The sequence below is a fragment of the Schistocerca serialis genome, chromosome 4, assembly GCF_023864345.2.
Source record: "Schistocerca serialis cubense isolate TAMUIC-IGC-003099 chromosome 4, iqSchSeri2.2, whole genome shotgun sequence".
Lineage (NCBI taxonomy): Eukaryota > Metazoa > Arthropoda > Insecta > Orthoptera > Acrididae > Schistocerca > Schistocerca serialis.
Genome location: NC_064641.1, coordinates 79,769,726 through 79,792,248, shown reverse-complemented (window position 1 = coordinate 79,792,248; position 22,523 = coordinate 79,769,726). Strand labels below are relative to the sequence as shown.

At 42.3% G+C, this 22,523-nt stretch overlaps 1 protein-coding gene across 2 annotated transcripts in view; it reads right to left on the bottom strand.

Annotated features, from left to right (window-relative positions):
- LOC126473629 (histone-lysine N-methyltransferase E(z)) overlaps window positions 1-22,523 on the bottom strand; it is a 92,378-nt gene that overhangs the window by 30,693 nt on the left and 39,162 nt on the right. For both annotated transcript variants that reach the window (XM_050100806.1, XM_050100807.1), the window contains exons 7-8: window positions 16,514-16,614; window positions 8,996-9,173 (exon numbers count right to left, since the gene is read on the bottom strand). In XM_050100806.1, coding sequence (XP_049956763.1) covers window positions 8,996-9,173; window positions 16,514-16,614 — 279 coding nt within the window. The remainder of the gene's footprint in view (window positions 1-8,995; window positions 9,174-16,513; window positions 16,615-22,523) is intronic.

Genomic DNA, 22,523 nt, shown 5'->3' with positions numbered 1-22,523 from the left:
ATACTCAAACTTAGCAAGAACTCACGGAACAACTGAATGTGACACAGAAAGCTGTTTCTCTCTGGTTGAAAGCTATGGGAAAGGTGCATGAAGTGGGAAAATGGGTTCCGCATGAACTGATGAAAGACAGCAAGCAAATCAAAAGACCACTTATGAAACACTGCTTGCCAAATACAAAAGAAAGTAGTTTCTGCATCGAAGTGACAGGTGATGAAAGATGGATATATTTTGAAAATTCTAAGCATTGTAAATCATGGGTGAATCCAGGCAAAGCATCGACATCCACTGCAAGATCGAATCGCTTTGAGAAGAAGACAATGCTCTGTGTTTGGTGGAATCAGAAGGGTGTCCTCTATTATGAGCTGATAATACTTTGTGAAACTGTGGACACGGATCGCTACAAACATCAAACAATTGATTTAAATCGAGAATTAGATGAAAAACAACCGTACTACAGAAAAAGGCAACACAAAGTCATATTACTCCATGATAACGCCCCATCACAAACAGCAAAACAGGTCAGCTAAACGATACTGAAATTTAATAGGGAAATACTAGTGCATGTGGCTTATTCTCCAGACTTGGCTACATTCGGTTATGATCTATTTGCATCACTGGGACATGCTCTGTATGAAAATGGCTCGCTGACTAGTTCGTTCGAAAGAAGAAATGTTTTCTTGGTGTGCCATTCATAGCCTGCCGGAGAAGTGGGAGAAATGTATAAATAGCAATAGAGATTATTTTGAATAAAATATTGTTTATCAGTTTCAAACAAAAACGTGTAATTATTGCAACCAAATTCTGGTTCCATACTTCTACACCTGGCAATTCAGACTGATGCACACATTTATCCTCTTTAGTGAATGCATGCCACTCGTAAGTACACACTAGTATAGAACTGCCATCGTTCCAGGTTGTGTATGGGAAGAAAATGCCACTGCCATTGCCATTCCAAATGATTAGGTAGAAGTGGAAACTATGTCCAAGGATTTGCTAGAAAACTGAAGGGAATATGGAACACGGTACAACCAAAAAATATCAAAGTTCTTCCATAACAGGAACAAACAGTGAAGCGCACAACTGTACCTGCTGAAGGGAAAAACAGAGAATGGCCGATTTGCTGATTGTGAGTAGCTGAAGTGGACCAAAGAGTGAGGTCATCAGACACAAGATATAAAGTGGCAGAAATGAAGGGAACAACAACAACAACAACAACAACAACAACACAGTTCAGTCGATGGGAAAGGAAAATGGGCAAACAAAGAGGCAGAAGGAAAGTCGGGATGGCAGGAAAAGTAAAGACCAGGAGAGGGACTAGCAGGGAGAGGGAAGAGGGCAGGAAATGCTCCAGAGACGCCTGCCAGTGTAGAGGCAAGGTCGAAGGCCTCCCAAATGTACGCCTATGCCAATACTAACTGATGGACTTTAATTTCAGAAGGAAATTAGGTACTTAGATTTGAGAGGACAAACCACTTTCACGAAGAAACTTGAGGACCATGTGAGGGTTGTCTGCTAACACCCAGGACAAGGAAAGTGAGAGGCCATATTTAATGCGAAGTGCCACAAGGTAGGAGCAGTCCAGTAAAATATAGATCACAACAACTACAAAAGGGGGGAGGGGGTCATTACGGAGTAAAAAACCACAGGTCAAACTACGATCAACCTGATATGAAGACAACAGAGGTGGGTAGATTCCTGCTGGGAAAGGCAGAGGTAAGAACGTCATGTGGCGTGAGTGCCCCAACGAGTAGGCCCCCAACTGAATAAAAAGGAACTTGATGTGATGTCGCAAATATGCCCCAGAGCAGTCATGGAGAATGGTGTCAGGTGGCTGCCTCCCTAGCCAGACGATCAGCAGGCTTGTTACCTGGAGGATACACACGTGGCTGGGAAATCAATTGAACAAGCAGCAGGTCAAGATTGGTGAGAAGGCCATGGATGGCAGAGACCAAGTGGTGGTGGGTAAAACATCAGGTGACAGGCCACTCACTGAATCAGAGAGAGAGGACCGTTTAATAAAGCAGAATGCCCGGCAAATGGCAGTTAGTTCTGCGGTAACACCCCATGTGTGGCATGGAAGAGATGGTGTCTTCAGCCAACAGAAGATGTGAAGGCATATCCCACATGATCAGTGGATTTAGAGCCTCTGGTCTCAAAAATAATAGCATCCCAAAACTCTTGTAAGAGCGGCTCGAACAAACAACAAAACACTATCGGAGCAATGTAGGCTTTAAGATCCCAGAAGAGATCCATCCGAATCCGAGGAACTAAATGAGTTGGGGGAGTGTTTGGGAGAGAAAGTTGGGAACAGGACAACGAGGGAAGGTGGAAATCGCTCTGTAGAGGCCACTGAGTGGGAAATAGCCCAGATACAGAAAACATCCACATACATACCAGGGGGTACCAATGATCTGACACAGGCCACGAGTCCATTAATAGCGATGAAGAAAAGCAGGACATTCAATACGGAACCCTGTATCCTGGGTCTGGAGATGAGAACGGTGCCAATGCAAACTCGGAACACCAGTTGGACAGGAACTGGCAAATAAAAATCGGTAGAGGGCCCTAAAGATCCCACTCATGGAGTATAACTAATACGTGATGGTGCCAAGCCATGTCATATGCCTTACAAACATCGAAGAAAACTTATGGCGGTGCTGAGAAAAAGGACTGCCGAACAGCGGCCTGTAACAAAAGTAGATGATTGATTGGAGACTGTCCTTCACTGAAAGCTGCACTGGAGAGAAGACAAAAGTTCCTGCTATTCGAGGATCCAAAAGAGCCGACGAGCCACCATCTGTTCAAACAACTTTCAGGGGATGACAGACAGAGATGGCCGGTAACTATTGAGTGATGACAGATCCTTACTGGGGTTAAGCACAGGAACCATAATACTGTCCCTCCACTAAGAGGTGAAACACCTGGGAGCCAGACACAGTTACACACCCAGAAGACGCAGTCTTGGTGTGGGAGGCTGACATTTTGAAGCAATTGGTTATGGATGAAATCAGGGCCAGGGGCTGAATTGTGGGAAGAGGAGAGGGCCAGAGGTAGTTTCCATTCAGTAAAAGGTGAACAGTAAGATTCTGTCTGACAACAGATACACTGAATTGCCAAAAACACTGGCACAAGCACGCATATTCAAATGCAGAGATATGTATACATGCAGAATACGGTACTGTGGTTGGCAATGTCTATATAAGACAACTAGTGTCTGGGACAGTTGTTACAACGGTTACTGCTGCTACAATGACAGGTTATCAAGATTTAAGTGAGTTTGAAAGTGGTGTTATAGTCAGCACATAAGTGATGGGACACAGCATCTCCGAGGTAGTGACAAAGTGAGGATTTTTCAGTACGACCATTCACAAGTGCACAGTGAATATCAGGAACCCAGTAAAACTGCAAATCTCAAACATCGCTGCAGCTGGAAAAAGATCCTGCAAGAACAGGATCAACGACGGCTGAAGAGAACCGTTCAACATGACAGAAGTGCAACCCTTCTGCAAATTGCTGCAGATTTCAATGCTGGGCCATTAACAACTATCAGCATGCAAACCATTCCACGAAACATCATCGATATGGGCTTTCAGAGCCGAAGGCGCATCCTTGATGACTGCATGACACAAAGCTTTATGCCTCACCTGGGCCCATCAACACCAACATTGGATTGTTGATGACTGGAAACATGTTGCCTGGTCGGACAAGTCTCATTTCGAATTGTATCGAGCAGATGGAAGTGTACGGGTTTGGAGACAGCCTCGTGAATCCGTGGACCCTGCATGTCAGCAGCGGACTGTTCAAGCTGGTGGAGGCTCTGTAATGATGTGGGGCGTGTTCAGTTGGAGTGATATGGGACCCCTGATGGATGTACATACAACTGACAGGTGACATGTACATAAGCATCCTGTCTAATCACCTGCATCCATTCATGCCCATTGTGCATTTCGACAGACTTGGTCAATTCCAGCAGGACAATGCAACACCCAACTAGTCCAGAATTGCTACAGAGCTATTCCAGGAACACTCTTCTGAGTTTAAACACTTCCGCTGGCAACCAAATTCCCACACATGAACATTATGGAGCATATCTGGAATGCTTTGAAACGTGCTGTTCAGAAGAGATCTCCACCACCTTGTACTCTTACGGATTTATGGACAGCACTGCAAGATTCATGGTGTTGATTCCTTCCAGTACTACTTCAGACATTAGTCAAGTCCATGACGTCATGCTGCAGCACTACTGTGTGCTCGTGGGGGCCCTACACGGTATTAGGCAGGTGTACCAGTTTCTTTGGCTCTTCAGTGGAAAACGTAAGTGAGAATCTTCAATCCACTGTTTCCGGATGAGGGAGGCAGCCAGATAGGAGGCTACCAGTTGTATACCCTCATCACCAGTTTTGTACAGGCCTTGTTGCTACTGCCGTGGAGGCAGAGTTCGTGAAACGGCTTCTGGTGCAGTACACAACTAAGACAATCTCCCCCTGTCACTATTACACAGCTAAGCCCCAGGGGCAGATAACAGGATAGGAGAATGAAGGTTCAACAACACTTGTAACAAATTAGTATCAAAGTCACACAAAAAGGGTTACTTCTCTTTGTGTCTTGTTAAATGACTAAGTCTGCAACACTGCAAAAATTTACAACAACTATTTGTTCACTTCTACGAATTCACTAAACGACATTCCCTGTATAAGTCAGCCCAGGATGATGATCTATAACTACATGGGTGAGAGCTGCTCTTTTATCTTCCAAGTAGGCTTTTGTCCGATGTACGGTCATTGGCAGATTGTACTCAGCCGGCAACTGACTGAGGCAAAGTCGATATCTTCATCCTCAGCACTGCCTGTGGCACTAGTGGAACCCGCGCAGGTGGCGAGTCTCTATGGCACTGGCACCAGTTCACTTCTTTGCGCCTATGGTGCTTTTGCCCTGGCTGTGTCTTGTTCAGATGACACGGCACTGACGTTGATGCCATCACAAAATGTGTTGCAAGGTGTTCCGCAAGAATCAATGGATCCATACAAAGACAACGTGGGAGGGCAAGGTCCAGGATGGAAGACGGCTGTTGGCAACCTTGAAGGGTGCCACTTGTAGACAACACCTGTGAAGAAGGGACAGAAGAATTTAGGGAGGAGATAAAGTATTCCCAACACACCCACTTGCTCTGTTTGATTAAGTAATGGGTTTTGGCGTGAAGGCGTTTAAAGGTAATAAGATCGGTGCAGGATGGGTGCCGCGTAATGCATCGCAAGGCTTGACGGTGATCACAGATGGTGATGGCAATGACTGTGTTCCACCAAGGGACCAGCCAGCAGCAAAAGGGGCTTGTGGAGTGGGAGACGTCAGTCGCTGCAGCACAAATAACTGTAGCAGACATGTCATGGACGATTCCATCAATACAGCCTGATAAAGAGAGGGTAAACACGACCTGAGAGGAGCATAAGGCCAATCAGCATGGCAGAAAGACCAGTGGGGCAATCTGGTCTTTCTGAAAAAGTACTCTCTCCCCCCCCCCCCCCCCCCCCCCCAAGGACTGATGATCATTAAAATCCCTAAGGAGGAGGAAAGAAGGGGGAGTTGCTAAAGGAGGGCAGTTAGGGCAGTGGGCGCAGGTGGCCTTGGCCTGTTAGGAGGGGGATTGCAAACTGTGACCACAGAGACGAGGTGGAACCAGACAGCAACTGTTTTCAATGTGGTATGAAGAGGGATCCACGTGCTAACAACATCTGCACGGAACAATGGGCAAATGCCACCAGAAGCCCTCAAAGGGCAAAGTGCAGAACCCAAGAAGGATCAGTGAGTGAGCATTAGTTAAATTAGGTTCCTGGAGAATGATACAATCTGGAGAGTAAAAGAAAATAAGGGGTTGCAACATGGAAGGCGATGGTACTATCCATTACAACTCCACTGAATAAGTGCAGAACCGGAATCCAAATAGGAGGCAAACAGGCATAAGGGGGCATGAACTGGTCCTATCACGAGGTCACCATCTGTAACCAACAAGGACACGGTGACGTCCATAAAAAAGAGGTCAGACTCAGGTTGTGAGGAGCAGTCGGCACTTCTGGAGGCACCAGAGGGGCCTTGTACCAAGGCTTCTTCTTCTTCTTCTTCTTCTTCTTCTTCTTCTTCTTCAAGGAGGGCAGGGCTTGGAGAGTCTGCAAGCTTCAGTAAGATCTGACCTTGGGGGCGCACGGGCTGTGGGTCATGTGGTCGACTTGTGGCAGGAGGCCTCCAGTCGACACATCGCTGAACTGTCATTAGTGTGTGTGTACTGCAGAACGACATGTGCAGTAGCCATGGTGATGATGTCAAAGCCGCATTGTGAGGTAAGGATGGTGTTATGTTCCCTTGTTGAACTCATATGATTTGATATGGACACTGGTGGAGACAAGGAACATTTCCATTTCAGACATATTTGGATTGGATATTACAACCAATGCCTCAGACATGGAATGTGCACCTGGCCGATTCAGCCAGCCTGCAAGTGGTACAGTGGACGAGTCACGTGTCATGTTAGGACAGCCCAATCTACCCGGTACATCGAAGGATATCACACCCACTACATCAAACATGGATGTATCGGAGGGGGATCGTAGTACTGGTACTGTAATTGCACTGCAACGAGGAAGAAAATGGGTCCAGAATGCACACCCGTGGGCATGAACATTTGAAAAGAAAAAACCAATCAACAGGGGAAGAATACATTAACGTGAAGGGAAATTTAGTGGCATAGAAATGTCCCACCCTTGGAGCAAGCGTGTGTCAGAAGGAATGTGGTCGACATCTTTCACCTGAACACCAGCAACAACATTTGACTCGTTCTATGCATTAGGTAGTTTCGACTTGCAGTTGGTGTACAATTTTGCTATGGCGAAGGTAGTCCCTATGGCAAGTGCATATTCCTCTGATACTACTGAGTCGTGACGAGGAACAATATTCCTATAACATTTCCAGAATGAAGTGGGAGTGGATGTGAAGGTATGTCAAAGGTTCTTTAAGAACATTTTGCAGATATCAGATGATAGGATTACAAGGGTTCTTTCACTCAAAGTGCAGCACCTGACCCTAAGCAAGGTGCATGCCCTGCTAAAAACAAAACACAAATTACAAAGGCGGTAGCGGTAGAGAACTTCATGAAACTGTTTCCAGCATATCGTAGCCATTATGCACAGATGAATGAAACAGTGGATCAGAAGTATTAGTCACCAGACCTGAGCATGGGGAAGCTATACCATTTATATAAAGCCGAGCATGATGATCCAAACTCATACTACGTGTTTGGTCAGATATTTAATACACGATTTAATCTGTCCTATCATCCCCCTGTAAGTGATTCCTGCTGTAAATGTGACCTCTATAACATCAAACATGTCAAACATGCTGTTGCTGACACTGTGGAAGAGAAGGGCAAATGGGAATGTGAAAGAGAGTTACATCAATGAATGGCCGAGAGCGTGCAGATGAGAATGCATCGCGATGCAGCAGAAGGGAGGCATCAGGACAAGGATATGACTGTTATTGTCTTTGATTTGATGAGGGCTTTACTGACACCGGTACTTACGACAGGTATCTGTTACTACAAGTGGCAACTGTGGACATATTGCCTTGGAAAGCACGACCTATGTACCATGAAATCTACTGTGTATGTATGTATGTATGGAGTGAGGGCAAAGCATCCCGAGGACCACAAGAAATTGGATCATGTCTCATGCATTACACTGAACATACCATCCAAACAAAGCAACTGATTACGTACTCGGATCGATGTGGCAGGCAAAATAGGAATATAAAAATGGCCTTACTGTGTCAATTCATGGTTCTGCATGAAGACTTCCACCAAAAGTAATCCATCATAAATTCCTAATCAGTGGACATTCATACCTACCACATGATCAGGACTTCGGTATCATCGTGAAGAACAGGAAATTTCACCCGAACATATACACACCCTCTGACTGGATGAATGTCATAATCACTGCATGAAAACAACAACCCTTCACCGCTATACTAATGACAAGGAATGATTTCATGTCCATAGTACGTTTAGAAAGAAACATACATAATCATGTAGTGTAGACACAAAATACCAAGATGAAATGGATTCATATTCAGTGGTTTCAGTATAAAGCATCCTCTTCCCATATCATGTTTTATAAGTACTCCAATGAGTCAGATGTCCCATTTGCTTATTTCAGTTTAGCTAAATGAGGGTCAAAAGTAATTGAGACTCTGGACGTATTATATCCCAATGGACACACTATTAACATGTTGAAAAAAGACTGATTTAATGACCTTGCTGCAATTCGTACCCCGGTGTACTATGGTTATTACCAAAACTTGAAGACATCTGCACAGCCGTGTGGAGACACTATCCCTGTAAATGACGACACGGATGATGAACATTAATGCCTCATGTGTATCTTGTCCAATGTTTGACTACAGTGTGTAAAGAAATAACGGCCTATCCCACATGGTTCGTGTATTACGGCCAATTGCACCGAAACAATAGTGGCCTAATCCACACAAAAAACGGTCTAAAAACACTATTACGATTAACTCCACGTATAGTCAATTACTGGACACCATACCACATTATGTATACCACACTCACTGCTATATGCCGCAATCACTACCTTACACATCAATTCTGCAAATGTCAATATCTTTGAGTGGCCGTTCCCACAAACCAGTGTGCTGTGGGTTAGGCCACAATAGTGCTGATAGCCCCATATATCACATGCAATGAAAAATTTTCCTTAATATAAATGTGTGAAATTTTCATTAAAATTCGTTGTTGCCATCTAACAAAGAGTCCAGGCCCAAAACAACTTAATTAGAAATAAATTGTTCATTCAAAAGTAGTGTGGCTGGTTGTAGTTTACTTCTTTATTGACATTTCAAAAACAACAAGTGTTTTGAATTCATCATGGATAAATTATGTCTATATGAGGCCTTTACTCAGCAGTGAAATATGAATGGCTGTACATACCTTTATCATATTTGTTACTGTCATTGCTGTCTTCAGAGCTTGCTTCATTTCCAGAATCAACAGACGCCTGTTTGCGTACTTTACGAGGACGCTGACTAGGATTTTGTGCATCAGCAGCAACGTCACTCTCTTCCTTGCTCCGTTCTGCTATAGCTGCCAATTTCTCTCGCATGCCCTCCTGAATTAGAGAAATAGAGATTAAATGGAAATTCAATCCCAAATTATAAAATATGTGTAACTACACTCATGCTCATAAATTAAGGATAACTACAGAATCTGCTGCCACACAACATGGCACTACACAAAACTGGCACTAATAGCATAGGCACATAGGGAACACACACGACACAGATCTGTAAGTGCACGCTATTGGTAATAAGTTGAGAAAACCATCCCGAAAGACGTGATACAAAACACCACTGTTTCCTGCACATGAACCATGACATCAATATGGGATATGATCACCATGCACACGTACACAGGCCGCACAACAGGTTGGCATACTCTGGATCAGGTGGTCAAGCAGCTGCTGGGGTATAGCCTGCCATTCTTGCACCAGTGCCTGTCGGAGCTCCTGAGGTGTCGTAGGGGTTTGAAGATGTGCAGCGATATATCGACCAAGAGCATCCCAGACATGCTTGATGGGGTTTAGGTCTGGAGAACAGGCAGGCCACTCCATTCGCCTGATATCTTCTGTTTCAAGATACTCCTCCATGATGGCAGTTTGGTGGGGCCGTGCATTATCATCCATCACGAGGAAGGTGGGACCCAATGCACCCCTGAAAAGGCGGACATACTGGTGCAAAATGATGTCTCCATACACCCAACCTGTTACAGTTTCTCTGTCAAAGACAAGCACAAGTGTATGTGCACCAAACATAATCCCACCCCACACTATCAAACCACGACCTCCATACAGGTCCCTTTCAAGGACATTAAGGGGTTAGTATCTGGTTCCTGGTTCACACCAGATGAAAACCTGGCAAGAATCACTGTTCAGGCTATACCTGGACTCGTCCATGAACTTAACCTGGGACCACTGTTCCAATGACAATGTACTGTGTTCTTGACACCATGCTTTACGGGCTCTCCTGTGATCAGGGGTCAGTGGACTGTACCTTGCAGGTCTCCGGGCGAATAAACCATGTCTGTTCAGTCGTCTGTAGACTGTGTGCCTGGAGACAACTGTAAGGTCCTGCAGTACTCCATGGCAGTCTGCAGGCATTGACGGTGAGATATCGGTTTCTTGTGGTGTTGTACACTGTGGACGTCCCATACTGTAGCACCTGGACACGTTTCCTGTCTGCTGGAATCATTGCCATAATCTTGAGCTCACACTTTGTGGCACAAGGAGGGCCCGTGCTATGACCTGCTGGTGTTTGACCAGCCTCCAGTCGCCCTAGTATTCTACCCCTCATAATGTATCCATATATGTTCTTCGAGCCATTTTCAACACAGTCACCCTTAGCACGTCTGAAAACATCTGCACACTTACTCGCTGCACCATACTCTGACATGCACCAACACACCTCAACGTATGTGGACTGCTGCCAGCACCACTGTGCGGCGACTGCAGGTCAAATGCACTGCATGGTCATACCACAAGGTGCTTTAAGCCAACAAACTGCCCACCAGAGTATTGTTCTCCATGTATCAGCATTATCCTTAATTTATGAGCACGAGTGTAGATATGACCATTTCAGTCACCCATATGCACAAGTACAAAACAATGTAATTCTTATTTTGTAATGTGCACTTGCAACTGGTACTCCCTTATCAACTGCCAGACAAAGGCAGCCATGAGAATTTGCCTGGCAATACATTACCCCGCAAAATATCCTCTCTCTAACATCATAAACTTTAATTATGAAATTCCTATAAGAACCACTGGCAAATTATAAAAGTTAACATATATTTACGACATTGGTGCACCCTGAATGGAACACAAGCAATGAATGGATGCACACATTAACAAGAAACTCAACATTCAAGCTTAGGATATGGCCTTCTATCATTCTCCAGAGTGCACAGACAGATAGGTATACTGTTCTGGCACTGTGACCCAAATGGGAACAACAACACAGCAATAATCAAACAGATGTGAGACTGAAGTCTTTCTTGGCTGTATCTCGAAGGGAGCCTTCTCAGATAACATACGAGGGTTAAAGTGGCACAATATTTTGATGTCAAACTTAGATGCCATAGTCAGGTCATTTGGTGTGCACTGTCTCCACTCCAGTTGGCCTCTCTGTTACCATGTGTCTTCAGATGCCCCAACTAATCTCCTTGCTCAGCAGTCACTAGTGTGCTGATATGAAATACACAACAGTTTCAATGCTAGGTCCCATATTTTACTGATGAAGTTCACAATGTCCTTGCCCATGAGGTTGTGAGAAAGGCAGATAATAACAAAGTCCCAATAGGAGGCAGTCATATGTGTGTCCAGGGTCACTTTGTTTTGTACGGGGCAGGGGGAGGAGGGTAGAGCTGAATATACATTTAATATTCTTTTTCTTTTGAATGTAACTGATTCTTCTTGATGTATGAGAAATGTGCAATAGGAAGGCTGTGGTGCGAGATTTGTTTGCCTTCACAGCCTGGGTCAGAAAGCATATCTTTCTGATGATAATATACGTTTCTCTTCAACAAAGTTCTCATATATTACAACTCATGCTGGGGACTTTCCTGGTCAAAAAGAAAGAGTGTTCTGTGAACAAGTATACGTAGTACATCATTTTTCCGTGCCCAATGTTGACGAATGGGCACATGTAGATACAAGACATCAAAGGTGGACTTTTTATTGATACTGTGGCCATAGCAAGTAGAAAAGAAATGTGCTGACTCGCTGTGTCTTAAGACAGGTAGCATAGTACAGTCGGCATGCCCACGAACTACAACCAGCACTACCGCTTGTGACTCAAGTTGATACGATTTTGCCATATCGGAAAGTGTGCGTTGATACTGTAGTGTCTGCACTTATTTTGTGAGTTTGTTGAGGGTTGTGAGTGAATGTTGGAGAGTTGTAGGCTACTGTGATAACGCGGTGTTAAGAGTTATGGTTACCAGTATTAAAAAAAAGAAGAAGAACAAAAAATGTCTGCATGTTTTGTTACAGCGTGTGGATCTAGCTACAGAGAAAATAAAAGAAAACATTTTTTCAGACCTCCAAAAAATGAAGTATGGTTTTCCAAATGGATGAGAGCAATACCTCAGAAAGACAAGAGCGCTGATTCACAGTTGTTGTGTGTGTGATTCACATTTCTGTGAAGAACTTATCACAAAAGCAGACTTTTTTGTCATCAATGGTAAACAAGTTAAAATTCCAAGACAAAGGTGGTCTCTAAAACCAGGAGTGGTTTCTCATTTATTTCCCAGTTTACCAAAATATGCATCAAAAGTATTACACAACAGAAAATCGACAGTAAAACACTCGCAAGAGAGAAGTCATGGCAAAGAAAATATTGAGCAAGAAGTTACAATCTCTCTCAGCGCTTCATCTGTCAAGGAAAATTTGTGGAATGAAACTGTACCATATGCAGCAATAATTTCATTAAGAAGAACAGTAAAGTGTAAGAAACTGGAAGTTGTGTGATTACTTACTAAATTAAGAACAGCGAATGCCAAAATAAACTTCTGCAAAAGTTGCTCTCAGACAAAAAGAGTATGAGGGCTCAGTCAAATCTCCTAGATCATTTCTAAACTCAGTAAGAAACTGAAAAATATAGCAGACACTATAATAAGGAATGGAAATTGAGAAACAATAAGGGAATGTGATATGATAGAGTTTCTTCTCGACAGTGTGCTTTTAAAAATTACGTCATCCAAAGGATACAGATATTGTTTGAAGCATGGACTGTTGCCACTTCCTTCCAAAACACATCTACAAAATTTAGTAAAGGGTCTCAGATGCTCATACGGAATCAATATGCCTGCTGTGGAAGCAATTAAGAATTATTTTTGAGAAGAATGGTGTTAAAAACAAACACTTAGGTGTGTTCGAGTTTTGATGAAGTTAAGCTCCAAGAAGAACTGCATTTCAATAGCACTTCGTTCAATGTTGATGGTTTTATCAATTTAGGGGGAATACACTCCAGAAAACCGTAAGAATAAACTTACAAATTACGCTCTGGTGTTTATGTTTGTTCCTCTACTGCGTAACTGGATCCAACGTGTTATTTTGTATGCTAGTTGCAATGTAGCTCCCGGTGACATCGTCTCACAGATATTGATTCAAGTAATTATCCAGCAAGAGCAAACCGGAACAAAAATTACTACATTCACTTCCAATGGCAGTTAACCGAATAAAAAGGTCTGGCAATGACTAGGAATTAGTGGCAGAGAAAATAAAGTTACTTGCTCTGTATCAAATCCAGTTAATGAAACCAGAAGAATTTTGGTATTTTCAGACACTATTCATGTAATAAAATGCATAAGGTATAATATTTGTGATAAATTGGAGGTACTTTCCAACAATGAGATCACTAACTACAATTTTTATTGAAGAGTTTATGAACAAGATAATTCCCCAGATTAAAAGTTTGCCACAAGTTAACTTCCACCCACTTGGATCTGTCGTCATTTCAACTGATGAATGTAAGATTAGCTCTGCAGTTATTCAGTAACTCAGTAGCCAATGGAATAAAATTCTTCAGGGAGACTGAAATGGCAGGATTTGAAGGTAGTGAATCAACAAAATCATTCACTAGAGGTATCAACAACTTAGTATATGCTCTTAACTCTTCATTCCCGAAGGAATACAAAAACTTGGAGGTTCACAAAAATTTAATGATTTGAAAAGCATTCTTGTCGGCAGAAGTAACAGCTTTGCTTCCAAAAGAACGCTTCAGTCTCCAAGAGTAACAATTGAAAGTACATTAGGAATATCTGTTTACTTGTGGAAAAGAGGTTTCAGCTACGTCCTGACAGCAAAATTTAATCATGATCATTTTGAACGTCATTTCAGTATCATAAGGTCTCCGAGTTGCAATGATTATCCATCAGAAATAGACTTCCTCACTTTGCACATGTTTTCAGTGTGTTTACATAATTCCTGTTAAACTTTCATTATCTTCCGGTGGAAACTGTGAAAGTAAATGTGAATTTTCTTTGTGGTGGTGGTGGTAAATGTTGTGTTTTGTATAACTTCACAGAGGCTCAACCCAATCCACAACATATGCTGGAGACCCTTGAAAGCTCCTCAGCAGAAGAATGTTTAGTTTATTATCTGGCACGTTACGTGGTGCATCAAGCAAGAAGATTCACAAAATGCCTCAAGTGTTTATGCCTTCTAAATGGGAATTTGTTTGACATGCCATTCTCTTTACCGACGTCTATTAGAGATTATGGCTCCTCTACAGGAAAGACATTTCTCATGCACTCCAATATTCTTATCCAGGTGGAAAATATCATTACAGTGAAACTTCTTGAGGCCAGTTTATGGGGCGAATTTTTTTTACGAATGTTAAAATAGTATGTATCACATTAATGTTGAAATATCAAACGTTGGATGCTCTGAAGATCATGTGATGGACATCGTTCGTATGCTGGTTCTTCTTTATACGATATGCCAGTTTTACATGGGCATTAAACACATTTGGGAGGAGCTGAAGTCTTCAAAAACTTCAAAGGTTGTCCAGAAACTGTCTAAACTAGCAGGCAACTGATGTCTACTGAAGTAAGTTAATTATATCCACATACTTTTCAATTAGTGGCATAAATTTCTTGAAATTATGAGTTCATGTGTTGTCACTGCCATAGTAAAATGTACTTCCATGGGTCACAAGTGGAGCAGTTGATATCTTGTGGCGGAACTGGTCAACTAGGAGAGTCAGCACATTTTATCTTCTACTTGCTATGCTATTTCCAAGTTACACATCACTCTTCTGATTCATCAGGAAGTCCAGAAAAGATAAATGTCATCTTTTCACAGCACTGGAGGCTGGGTAGAGCACCTGTGAGCATAGTGGAGGTGCAACTGTTGCTCCATGAAGCTTTCCTGGAGTGTGGGAAAATGGTAGCGGAATTGATATCATTGATTGATGGATGACTCAGTTTATTTCTCTGTTGCCTTTCGACACCAAGCAGCGATTTTCATTAACTACTGAGGGTATAGCTGCTGTCCTCGTTACAGTTGCTGTTACACACGCTGATTCCAATGGGCTCTTTGATCACAGCATCCCACTAGGTAGATGCACTGGGATAGTATTTCCAAAGTCATCAAATATAATTGTATTTTTATTAATGATACTGTGTTCAGCAATAGGAAATTTGTCGAAAATGCGATATTCAATATGGCACTCTAAGCAACATTCTAAAATTGTTCGTACTGACTGACCAATGTAACTGCTACTATATTCACAAGGAATTTTATAAATTCAAAGAACACCAAGCTGACTGTTTTTCTTTACTGGGTGCTGCTCAAGAATGCCTATTTTATTTGGCAGCGGTGCTACAGGCTAATCATCTTCTGACGCCTGAGTATGTGTGTTTTTGTTTCTTAGAGATGGCCAATGTACTATCTCATTCAATATAGCCACTCTTCTGGAATATGTTTCTCAGATATCTGGGAACAAGATATTAAATGTAGCCATCTCTATGAAACAAAAACACAGATGCTCATATTACCGGAAGATAAGCTTACAGCACTCCTTCCTTTCTTCAGAGCTACAAGAAATAAAATAGGGAGTCTTGGATAGATATGGTATTAAATACTTTTCAACCACCCAAGAAAATTAGAGAGATGCTGTGTCCACTAAAAGACAGCCCTGATCTGACTGTACCTGGAATTTATAAAATTCCTTATGAGTGTAGTATCAGTTACATTAGTCAGTCAATGTGAATGATTTCAGAACACTGCATAGAGTACCATATCGAATACTCCATCTTTGACAAATCTGCTATTGTTGAATGCAGTTTCATAAATAAACATACAATTATATTCGATGGATATGGAAATACTATCCCAATGGATCTACCTAGTGGGATTTTGTCATCAAAGAAAGCATTGGAATCAGAATATATAACAACAATTTTAACCAGGACAGTGGCTATACTCTCAGCAGTCCATGGAAATGGGTACTCAATGCTGAAAGGCAACAGAAAAATAAATTGAGTCATCCACCGTCCAACGATATCAATATTGTTAACAATGATCTTTCATCATAAGATATCAACATCATCTCTGGTAACATGTGGAAGTTCCTTGGCCTTGTGATATCTCCATGACATAATTCGGCCAACTAAATCATGTAGTAATGGCTTAACAGAAATCTCCTGGTGTAAATGATGGAGAAAGTCGTTGAAAGCTTGAGGCTGTACAAATTTGATGTAGCAAGAGCATATTACCTTAACAGTTCAACAGATATCTTTTCAGATACACATCAATGAGATAAAGTGCACACAACTGTAAAGCCATAATGAGAATGCCAAACAGAAACACATATTACTACCTTGAAAATCACTGAAATAAGAGTTAACCTCCACATACAATAAACTAAATTCCTTCTTTTAATTACTTACTAGGAGCATGTAACAATCTGGTCCACATGGCTCTGAGAACGGTTTGAGATCAGGACCTTTCCTTTTCTGCAAATTGGGACCTGGATGGTATGCTTGAAGTCCTAAAACAACAATTATTATCAGATTACTGTTTCTAAATTCCTGAGTTTTCATCTGTCAATTTGATCACATCTAAATTGAGATCATAAAATATTAAATATAAGATTACCTATCTACAAAAGGGGCCCCAAAAGCAGAAAAAATGCCTACTAACAAGGTGACAGCAGATGCAGCCTCAGGAAATAAAAGATTGATTAATCTGGCAAAAGACAGGAAGGATTGGAGGTAATGAGCCTAATCAATTACTTTCCCTTGACCAGCAGACCCTCATAACTTGCCTTCTTAATTACCAATTAAAATCATTTACTGGAACATGTTCTACTCTTTTGACTATTTTTTTGTTCAAGTTGTACATTTCTCTTTCTGTTATCTAGCAATTATAATTTTTTTCTGCCCCTATCTGATATCAAGTTAAGAGGAGAGTGAGAAACTGTTGGGGAGGGAAGAGTTCAGAACCAACAAATCTTTAGGCCCGCAGGAAAATTTCTCAAAGGCAATGTGACTTTCAGAGGACTAAATCACATCCAAAGACTAACAGGTATTCTAATGAAAAATAACACTAAATGCAACATCTCTCCCTCTCCCCCTCCCATCTCCCTCAATATTCTATTTGTTCATTTGTGTTTGTATTATCAGCAAAGTGAACTGAAGACCATCATGTTCATACCTAAGAAATAGGGAGAATGGGTAGTAATAGCACACACTCCAATATGCTTAAAATGGGAGTGCTGACAATTGCTACAAGTGTATCATTGTCTACCTGTGACAAAACTTGCAGAAGACAAAAATCTGATTTTAAAATCCTAATATGATGTTCACTGTCTTGTTTACATGCTAAGCCTGAATCAATTTTGCTAACCCAATTAAATATCAGTTTCCCAAGTGTCACGTGTCTGCTACAAATGATGTATATAAATCAGCTGCTCCAATTCAGTCAACATAGTGAAATTAGTTCATCAGTGTCTTCATAATTTTTAATAAAATCTCAGGTTCACAGCCGATTCAATGTGTCGTTCACCAGGAATGCTATCTTCAGGCAAACTGTTGGATTCATGTCTCGTCTGGGTCTTTATAGCTGCTGAACCATGGGCTTCTCTGCATCCTTGGTGCTGGTGGGACCAATGAGGCGCAAATGGAATCGGTGCAACAGCACGTGGTGTGGGGGTGGTGGGGAGGGTGAGGCAGAGGCAGCGCTGCAGGTCCTGGCGTCTCATGTGTTAAGAGAGGCACTTTGTGATGCAAAGCTGTGTGTGTCCGATATATTGTTTTCCACATTCACAGGAAATGCTGTAGAACCCCAGTGTTCTTAAACCCAAGTTTTTATTCTTTGATCCCAGCATATTTCTGGAAGACAGAAGATGGTTTTGATCTTGTTCATCTCCAGTATCCTGGCAATCTTATCCATGGGCGGCCCTGTGTATGGGAGGAACACAGAGCCCTTGTTGTCCACTTCTTCCTGAAGGTGGTGGTGGTGGCCGCCATCATCGTCCTCCTCTTCCTGCTGCTTCTTCTTTCTCATCCTGAGAGCACATCTAATCTGTGTTTCAGTCTAGCCCTTCTTCTGGAAGGTTTTCTTCAGGTGCTGCATCTCAGTAGGTGGACTGTCCTTGTCCCATATGTTGTGTGCTCTGTGGACAAGGATATTGACTGCGGAATTCCATTGTGCTAAATGATGGCAGCGGTTGGAGTTTAGCTACAGATCCGTATGTGTTTTCTTTCGGTAGACCGAATGTTCCTGTGTGCCATCCATTTTCTTCTTTATTAGGATATTGAGGAAGGGTAGGCACCCATTTTTTTCTAATTCCATTGTGAACTTTATGTTCTCGTGTATGCTGTTCAGATGGTTGAGAAATTCTTCAGGGTGTCCTCGCCATGCGGCAAGACCACGAAAGTATCGTCCACGTAATGATAAAAGACATTGGGATTAAGGAGGGCTGTTTCTGATGTTACGCCCTCAAAGTATTCCATGTGCAGGTTAACAATACAGGGTGCAAGTAGGGATCACATAGCAGCTCCATCCACCCATTGGTAAAACTTGCACCCCCACACTGGAAATACATGGTTGTGAGTGAATGGCGGAATAATTCCACTGTGTCTTCATTGAAATGGTTCTCAAGTAATTTCAAGGAGTCCTCTAGCAGTAAGTAACCTTGTGAAGAGGGATGTGACATCAAAGCTGACCATAACATAATTTTTGTCCAGACAACTCCTTGAGTGTCTTAGCAAGCTCCGTGGAATTCTTGATGTATGGGGAGATTTGCCCACGAGAGGCTTCAGTAGTTGTGCCAGGTGTTTGGCTATACCATAGGTGGGAGAATTTATCGTGTCTACTAATGGACGTAGTGGTACCTCCCTCTTGTTTATCTTGGGGAGCCTGTATAACCGTGGTGGAACCAGAGCTCTGGGGTAATACCAGATCCTGGCCCAGACCCGAGTTGTTGAGAAGAGCGATGGTCTCTCTAGTCACACCTATTGTGCTGTCCTCCTCCACTTGTTTGTAGGCCTTGTCCTGCAGCAGTGAACTGACCTGGTAAAAAGGCTTTACCCCAGAGCTCCAGTTCCACCACAGTTATACGGACTCCCAAGACACTCAAGAGGGAGGCACCACTATGTCTGGTAGTAGACACAATAAAGCGTCCTACCTATGGTATATTCAAACACCTGGCACAACTACTCGAGCCTCTTATGGATAAATTTCCCCACCACATCAAGAATACCATGGAGTTCGTTAAGACACTCACGGAATGGCATCTTGACAAAAATGATATTATGGTCAGCTTTGACTTCACATTCCTATTTTTGAGGTTATTGACAGAGGACTACTTGAAACTACTTGAGGATCATTTCAGCAAAGACACAGTGGAATTATTCCGCCATGCACTCACAACCACGTATTTCCAGTGTGGGGGCATATCCTCACTGACAACACGTATCACCAGCCTGCAAATGGAATACTTTGAGGATATCATATTCGAAACAGCCCGCCTAAAACCCAAGGTCTTTTATCATTATGTGGACGATACTTTTGTGGTCTGACCGCACGGCGACGACACCCTAAAAGAATTTCTCTACCATCTGAACAACATACATGTGGACATCAAGTTCACAATGGAATTAGAAAAAAAATGTGTGCCTACCCTTCCATGATATCCTAATAAAGAAGAAAATGGACTGCACATTGGGTCACTTGGTCTACTGAAAGAAGACACATACAGATCTGTGCCTCAACTCCAACAGCTGCTATGACTCAGCAGAATGGAACTCGGTGCTCACTACCTTTGTCCGCAGAGCGCACGACATACGACAAGGACGGTCTACCTACTGAGATGCAGTACCTGAAGAAAACCTTCCAGAAGAAAGGCTACACTGAAATGTAGATTAGATACACTCTCAAGACAAGCAAGAAGGAGGAGGACAAGCAAGAAGAAGGAGGACCTTCAGGAAGAAGAGGACAACAAGGGCATGGAATTCCTCCTGTAAGAGGGTCGCCCCCAGCATAGATTGCCAGGATACTGGAGAAGAACAAAATCAAAACCATCTTCTGTCCAGCAAAAATCAGGAATATTCTGGGATCAATGAAGGACAACTTGGGTTTAAGAACACCGCGTGTCTACAGCATTTCCTGTGAATGTGGAAAACAATATATCGGACAGACACAGTGTTGCATTACACAACGTCTCTCTCAACACATGAGAAGTGGTTCACCTTGGACAAACGGAAAAATCCTTGATAGCAGAGCACAGCCTCAGGGAGCACACGGTTCAATTTGAACTGGGACTTTATTATTAAAGACGCAGTGGAGATACAAGTCAATGATAACCTGGTCAACTGGGATAGCTGCTTCCAACTTAGCACCACATGGGACACAACATTAGCAATAATATAAGGAGAACGTACCAATGGAAGCATGATGGTGTCGCGGCTTATGGAATAAACAGGTCGACTGAGATGAGACACTGGGACCTGCCGCATGCCTTCCACATTTATGTCATTATCTTCAGCTTTTCTCCTCTATTCGCCTGTCATTACAATGGCAGATGATAATGATGGCTCTTCCCTCGATCCATCCCAACTCATACAAGTCAGCTGACTTGTTCATCAAAGTATTTCTCCTGTCGCCGTAGTGAAAAACTTTTTTTTTATGAGACTTAATCCTTTTTTCATCTTCTAATGTCACAGCAGCAAAAGCATCAACTGACCCCCCCCCCCCCCCCCCCCACACACACACACACACACACTCACACTCCACTCCCAAGGGCAAGGAGCTTGACATATTATAGAACTTCCGAATCTTTTTATGGGGTTTATGTGTGGATAGTATTATAGCAGTCAGAGGACAACAAATCCATTTTCTTGCAGAAGCTTGTTTATACAATAAACAGGAGAAGGTTGGTGCTTCTTAACTAAAGGCAGACAAAATTTCACTTGATGTAAGTTATTACTGGCCATCAAGGACTGTATTTCACTTTTTAGCCAACTAGAGTTTTTTGCGATGTGATGCGATCATCAAATGACAACACTTTTTGGATGTATTCCTGTAATAATTGGCGACTCCACAAATTTTTTAAAATTTTTGCTGCCAATTTTTGAACAACGGTATAAAGTTTTGCTTTTTGAGTAACATATGAGATGCTGACCTAAACAAAATCCATGTCACCCCATGCATGCCCAACAATTTAACACTCACTTTTGTTCCGACAATACTCATCATGCAGTCACTCTGCCAACATTTATTTATGTTTCATGTAAATAAGCCACTGGCTACTTTAATTTCAATGTTTAATTCTTTTATAAAAACCCATGACCTTTTTGAAATTATGTTCTTTCATTCGCATGTGCTGATCAGTTTATTCCGATTCCCCCCCCCCCCCCCCTTTAACTGAATTTCACAGACAGAACAATTTTCCTGAATGTTTTCTTGCTGATTTGTTTCTTCACAAAAGGTGTGTGATATGTGTAAAGATGGTATTTCTTTATACTATCCATAATATTGCAGAATCTGCTGCCTAAGAACACATTTAAACATACTGGCAAAGGAATATTTATTGTGTGGACCTTCTTTCTTCTCCTTTGGCCGAAGTACATGAATTCCACTTCCTCTTGTAATTTGCAAGTGACTGCTGTGCTCAACTAACATTTTGCTAGCACATTCCATAACTTTTTCTGTTTATGTATTTATCAGTTTCTACGGGACAACGTAAGCCAAAGCAACTTAGTCGTGGAATAAGTTAGTACCAAGTTAATAGAATGCTGATCAGAAAATTTATAACCAAATATCAGTCAATTAATTAAACATGAAAAAAGAAAGTAGAGGAATAAATAACACATTACAGAGAGAAGTTCTCAACTACTGTGAGGAACTCCTGTTCTGAACAGGAGTGTGCACTAAGTAAATTTTTCAACTTGATTAGAATACTTGGGGTTTATCACTTAATTCTTTCAGTTCCGCTGGAAGCCTATTGAGAATGAAATCTGCTGAACAGCGCACACTTTTTTGTACAGTGCTTAAGGAAGTACTATCCAAGTTTCTATCATTTTTCCATCTTGTGTTCACTGAATGAATGTTGAAGTTTCTTCTGAAAGAGTCAATATTGTCAACATATCCCATGATATAACATACGTACAGCGACACTGAGTTAGAATTCAGACACTTGAACAATGGCTGTTTGAATTCTGCAACTTACTTCAAGTGCCATCTAGTAGCAGCTTCCAAAATGGGCAGGTCAGACTGTCCAGTATAGTCTGCTCCCTGTCAGGAGACCTTGCAACCTACATGTGGAAGTGGATCTCCCAGGTCTTTTGTGCGTGCAGGTACGATTAGCCACGAGACCCCGTAGTGGACGGGCGTGTATGTCTCCCAGCTAAGCCAGGAGCCACAATTGGCGTGCTGCCTGTGCACATTGTAAGCTTT